The sequence below is a fragment of the Dryas octopetala genome, chromosome 9 (genome assembly GCF_963921425.1).
Source record: "Dryas octopetala chromosome 9, drDryOcto1.1, whole genome shotgun sequence".
In the NCBI taxonomy this organism is placed as follows: domain Eukaryota; kingdom Viridiplantae; phylum Streptophyta; class Magnoliopsida; order Rosales; family Rosaceae; genus Dryas; species Dryas octopetala.
This window is the reverse complement of record NC_141374.1, coordinates 3,637,178-3,642,899: the sequence shown is the minus strand read 5'-3', so window position 1 is coordinate 3,642,899 and position 5,722 is coordinate 3,637,178. Positions and strand designations below refer to the sequence as shown.

The 5,722-nt window shown below is 35.6% G+C and overlaps 1 protein-coding gene across 2 annotated transcripts; it reads right to left on the bottom strand.

Moving 5' to 3' along the window:
* Positions 1-777: 777 nt before the first annotated feature.
* Positions 778-5,513, bottom strand: LOC147273212 (uncharacterized). Of its 2 annotated transcripts, none has more exons than XM_086227646.1 (9): positions 5,228-5,513; positions 4,852-4,910; positions 4,636-4,733; positions 3,552-3,667; positions 3,271-3,449; positions 2,954-2,993; positions 2,754-2,862; positions 1,989-2,108; positions 778-1,215 (listed from the first exon to the last, which is right to left on the bottom strand). In XM_086227646.1, the coding sequence occupies exons 2-8, from the start codon at positions 4,884-4,886 to the stop codon at positions 2,056-2,058; spliced, it is 630 nt and encodes a 209-aa protein (XP_086083772.1). In that variant the 5' UTR covers positions 4,887-4,910; positions 5,228-5,513; the 3' UTR covers positions 778-1,215; positions 1,989-2,055. The 2 variants fall into 2 exon arrangements, with proteins under 2 accessions (XP_086083772.1, XP_086083771.1); XM_086227645.1 differs by having other exon boundaries at positions 4,852-4,892.
* Between the last annotated feature and the right edge of the window lie 209 nt (positions 5,514-5,722).

The following is a 5,722-nucleotide window of genomic DNA, read 5'->3' as shown; positions in this document are numbered from 1 at the left end:
CAGCAGCCCACCCATCTTCAGACCTGGCTCCGGACCACATCACGGCGATCTGAAGGATGCTTCAATCTGTTTCACCAAACGGGTCTAATGGGTTGCTTCACTACAAGAAAAATGTCGATAGATATCAGTCGTGGACTGATATCTATTTGGGTAGCCGTCTGATATAGGGCGTCGTGATATCTAATGTATGGTATTTTAGATATCAGTTTTAAACTGATATGTAAACATTGTTTATTATATCATTTTTCTTTTTCAACCTGATATCCTAAATACAAAATGGATATCCAATTTGATATTATTTCTGATATCTATAAAATCCAAGTACCAACAGAATTGGTCAATAGATATCGTATTGGATACTAATACTGACATATAACTCGATATCAATATCAGGTTTGAGGTAGAATATGATATAAAATTATAGTATCAATATCAGGTCTATAGTAGAATCTGATATATATAATCTTGATATCAATATCAGGTATGGAATAGGTTCTGATATCTAAATATTGTTTTTATATCAGATCTGAGAAAGAACCTGATATCAAAGCGTTATAAAATATCAATTATTAGTCCAAAACTGATATCAAAACATCCTTTAGACCAGTTGTTATGTACATTATATATCAGTTTTTTTTCACCTAAAAAGGATATCAATACATAAATTTGAGCCAGTAAATTGAAATGGCCAGAAATTTATGCAGACACAAAATCTTTCATTCTCATTCCATATATATATTTCAATAATTACCAATAACAATATTCAAAGCTGCCCCAAAAGGTTTACAGTACAAATATCTAATAAGATAACCAAAACATGCTTGTGAAGACCTTTACAAAACCAAAACACAAGTTGTAATATACCAAATTAAAGCTGCCCACATGTACAAAATATTAGCATGGCAGCACCTAGGCTAATTAATCTGCAAATCAGCACTATGTCTCTAGCTAGTTCTAACTTTTGCCACCATTTACAAAATATTGGCATGGCAGCATGTATTCTAATTAAAAGCACCAATCTTCAATCTTCTTCCATGCTTTGCAAAATATGAACATGCTCGACAGCAAATTCTATCCACAAAAAAGGCAAACGTACACCACCTACCAACTTGTCGGTCTCAAGATAATTGAAGTTCACAAATCTCCCCATTCCACCCGCACCTCATCTATTTGATCTTGTGTGTATCCGCTTCGCTTGATCTTCAGATTGGACCACTGAAAACATCAAAGGAATATATATTCTCAAATTTAACCACAAATTCATTGATCTCACAAGTCCTATATACTGACTACATGCATGCCTTATTCATCTCAATTTTCAACTAAACATGCATAAAGAATAAATAAGGTTGCCTTTTTACTCCAGCTGCAGTTTGGACCAATTGGTAACCTGAACTTAATTAAAAGGGCACAAAGATGCAGTTTCTTCAAGTTGAACTTAGTCAAAAATTTGGGCAGTACGTATACATTACTTAATGAACCACTTAAAAGGACAAAAGGCATATCAGATTAGATTCAATTGCATTACACTTCATACTCCAAGTATTCAATCCAAATGTATGAACAACATAAAGGCAATACAATCTTGGGCCATGCAGCTGGTTCAAGTATTCAAAATCATAGATTAATTGACAAAACCACACAAGGTTAACAGAGACATGGGCCATGTTTTTTATGACATCTAATATAGCACTTACACTTGTGATTTAGTAATAATTTGGAAAACTATCAATCTGTTAGTAGAATTGCTTTGTTATTACACATACAAAAGAGCATTGATCTAATGAAAACCTAAATTTCTACAAGCCACTTTCATAAAAAAGTGATAAGGCCCTCTAATTCTTCACAGGACAACTCCATAGATTACCCATGAAAAGAAGAGAAGCAGCAACAAAAAGAACATTAAAGGTTGCAGTAATGCACTACCAACTAATACTGACACACATGTGTCTCCGCGTGTGGTGTGTACATTTCAAAGGTTAACATACCTTAATGGCTACCTTCAGCCCCTTCTTTGCTGTTATTGAGTATACGGGTCAGAACCAATCAAATATTTTAAGTGCAAATCACTAGCAGCAGTGAGAAAAAAATGCAAACCACAGCAACAACTGCACAACAAAATCAAGTGAATGTATATGAAATTAAATTAGAAACATACCACTCCAGTTTCATGGTTAACACAAGTCATGTTAATCCGTTAATAAAAACGAACACTCCATCAAGAAACTAGTCTGAGAATAAACACTTTGGACTTATGCCAAACCTATATACATGTCAGGCCATGAGAAACCAAAACCTCACACACATTATATCCCATTAGAGAGAACAAAATAAACCAAATACAGGGTATATAATTGTACCTTAGCAATGCCTCAAGAACATCAACCCTCAAGATTATTTGATTTTCCTTGTTGTAAACACTATTAATCTTAAGCAAACAGGGAAAGACAGCTTGGGATAAAATCCATTTTCAATGGATCACAAAATAAATAATTAAATCACTAAATAACTTGAATTATAGGATCAAATAATTACTTCAGGACAGAGTGTGCAGCTTTGGTGCCAGATAAAAATAGCAGGAGGTAGTAGATACATGTAGAAAGAAATCAAGGTGTTGTACAGAACAATGAAAATCCTCTAACTTTATCTCCTTAATTCTCAGTGTAATAACAGCATGTATATTATCTGATATGTGCAATTTCACAGCGCTGAGCACTATAATTCCTAATGTGATCCTAACAACATAAACAAACCTGCACCCTGAGCTCCAGTTACTGAGAGTATGGCATTTTGCATTCCATAAAGCATAGGATCCACAGTGACAGTCCTGCCCAAGCTAATGCCATTTCTGTTGTCCTGCACCTGAATATTTAAATTTTCAATGTAACTAGCAATTTGGGGTTCTTATTAGAGCGACTTGATAAGTTGATAGATTAGACAATATTCTCACAACCTGCTGTTGAGCATGCTTGGGAAGTTGTTGATGCCGATGGCTGACACAGGAATGGAAAATGTTAACAAAAGGGAAACACTGCTCTGCATTTTAGGCAAATTTCCTAGCCACCATTGTGTTATCTTCTTTCCTTCTCTATTTTCTTTCAAGTATTTAATTAAAAATGAAAAATAAGAAATTAAACCACTATCACACAGGCCTTAGTAACCACATGGTCATGGGTCTGGAGGATCCAAATGACCTGTATGAATGAGTTCAAATTAAATGACATTGGTCTTTGAAACAATGCAGAGCTACAAAAACATTTTAAGGAATACCTTGAAAGGGTTGCAACTGACTTTGAGATATTCAATTTATTGACATTTCCAGATGGTTGCCCCAGCATCTTATTAGAGTTAGTACCCTTAAGACATTTTCGAGGCCTCTGTTGGTTGTTTGGTGAAGGTGGCATTCTTGGACGTTTCTTTTGTTGTTCATTCTCTCTCATTGGCATAGCCTGAAAATTGAATGAAAAATAGTTGTATAGGATGCACCATCTTACAACCAAAACGTGGCAAAACAAGTACTTCAAAATAGTTCTCAGCAAATTATCAGGTACCTTAGGTACAGATGCTTCTGCCTTGGCCTCATCTTGATGCTTCAACTGACGGGAGGCATATACATCGTAAAATAAAGACCACCATTCATGTATGAATCCCTCGGTTGTATCAATGACTGAAAAGAAAAAGAGCCTCACAATTATAATAATACATAGGTAACAGTACTAATCAATCAACTTAGGGGAGAACTATAAAGTTGACCCATAAGTATCATATGGTTATCATGAAGGAATAATTGAGTAGTAATATATTTATATATTCCTCAAGTGATCTATATGGGGGCAAAATAGAGAAAGTTCACTTACGGAAAAGCATAATTTAATAACATACATTCAGTTCAGCAACAAAGAATTCTTAATTGACTCGATATATGGAACAATTGAGATAGAAACCATCAAGCTATACGCCTATACACAGCAAGATTTTACTTCAATTACTACTTGAAAATTGCAAAGTACTAACCAACAGAAGTGCATGTCAAAAACATCAGCCTCCTTCTTAAAAATTGCAGCAGCCTGGTGCATGTTGTTTTTCACCATATAATCATGCAAATATAGATCAAGCCTACAACCCTCAAATCAAATACACACAGATTACGAATTAAAATAAAAAAGAAAGAAGTAGCTAGAAATTATTTATATATCTTATTTCGAAGTCAGCCATTGAAAGCAAATACACTCACATCTTTTCAGCATCCCAGCCAGAACCCAAAGCCATGATCACCTTCCAAAACAACCTTCACTATTTACGACCCAAAGCCATGGTTATCATGAAGGAATAATGAGAAATTGATCAGTAATATATTTATATATTCCTCAAGTGATCTATATGGGGGCAAAATAGAGAAAGTTCACTTACGGAAAAGCATAATTTAATAACATACATTCAGTTCAGCAACAAAGAATTCTTAATTGACTCGATATATGGAACAATTGAGATAGAAACCATCAAGCTATACGCCTATATATATAGTACTCATCAATATATATAACCAACAAAATTGAGATAGAAACCATCAAGCTATACGCCTATACACAGCAAGATTTTACTTCAATTACTACTTGAAAATTGCAAAGTACTAACCAACAGAAGTGTCAAAAACATCAGCCTCCTTCTTAAAAATTGCAGCAGCCTGGTGCATGTTGTTTTTCACCATATAATCATGCAAATATAGATCAAGCCTACAACCCTCAAATCAAATACACACAGATTACGAATTAAAATAAAAAAGAAAGAAGTAGCTAGAAATTATTTATATATCTTATTTCGAAGTCAGCCATTGAAAGCAAATACACTCACATCTTTTCAGCATCCCAGCCAGAACCCAAAGCCATGATCACCTTCCAAAACAACCTTCACTATTTACGACCCAAAGCCATGGTTATCATGAAGGAATAATGAGAAATTGATCAGTAATATATTTATATATTCCTCAAGTGATCTATATGGGGGCAAAATAGAGAAAGTTCCGTGGGAAATTCATGGAACTGATAAATATTAAAACCTTCAAATTGAAGAAAAACTGAAGGAAGTAATTTCCCTAACCTCAATCGTGCCCCATGATCTCGGAAATTTAAGGAATATATACCCTAACTTTAAGAAATCCCTTTAAATTGAAGAAATTTAGAAACCTAAACTAACAGAATTAGAAGACAGAGAATGGAAACCCACATACTTTTCGAACCTCCAATCGACGCCGCAACCCAAAGTCGGAGAAGGGGTGATGCTTCATGAGCGACCAAGGCAATGGCCGCCACTGGCGACTGGGTAGATCGAGCGAGCAGATTAGGGAGGCGTACGCGGGGGCGTGTCTGAGCTTTGAGAGACTCAGAGTGAGATCGAGTCTGAAACGATGGATCGCTGGAAATGGGTTTGACACATTTAGGGTTCGAATCGGGTCCTTGGCTGGGTGTTGGAGGAGACGGAGACCAGAGGGAGAAGGGGCAGGAGGAGGAGGCGACGGCGAGAGAGAGAGAGAGAGAGAGAGAGAGAGAGAGAGAGAGAGAGAGAGAGAGAGAGAGAAGTGAGCTGAGAGATAGACCTAGGTTTTTATTTTTTAGTATATCTGTATATGTCTAAGTGTTGGGACTTGGGAGTAGGACAAAAAAATTTAAGTCAGAAAAAATACATTACATATCAGTGTTAGGATAAAAAATTATAAGTGTTGTTT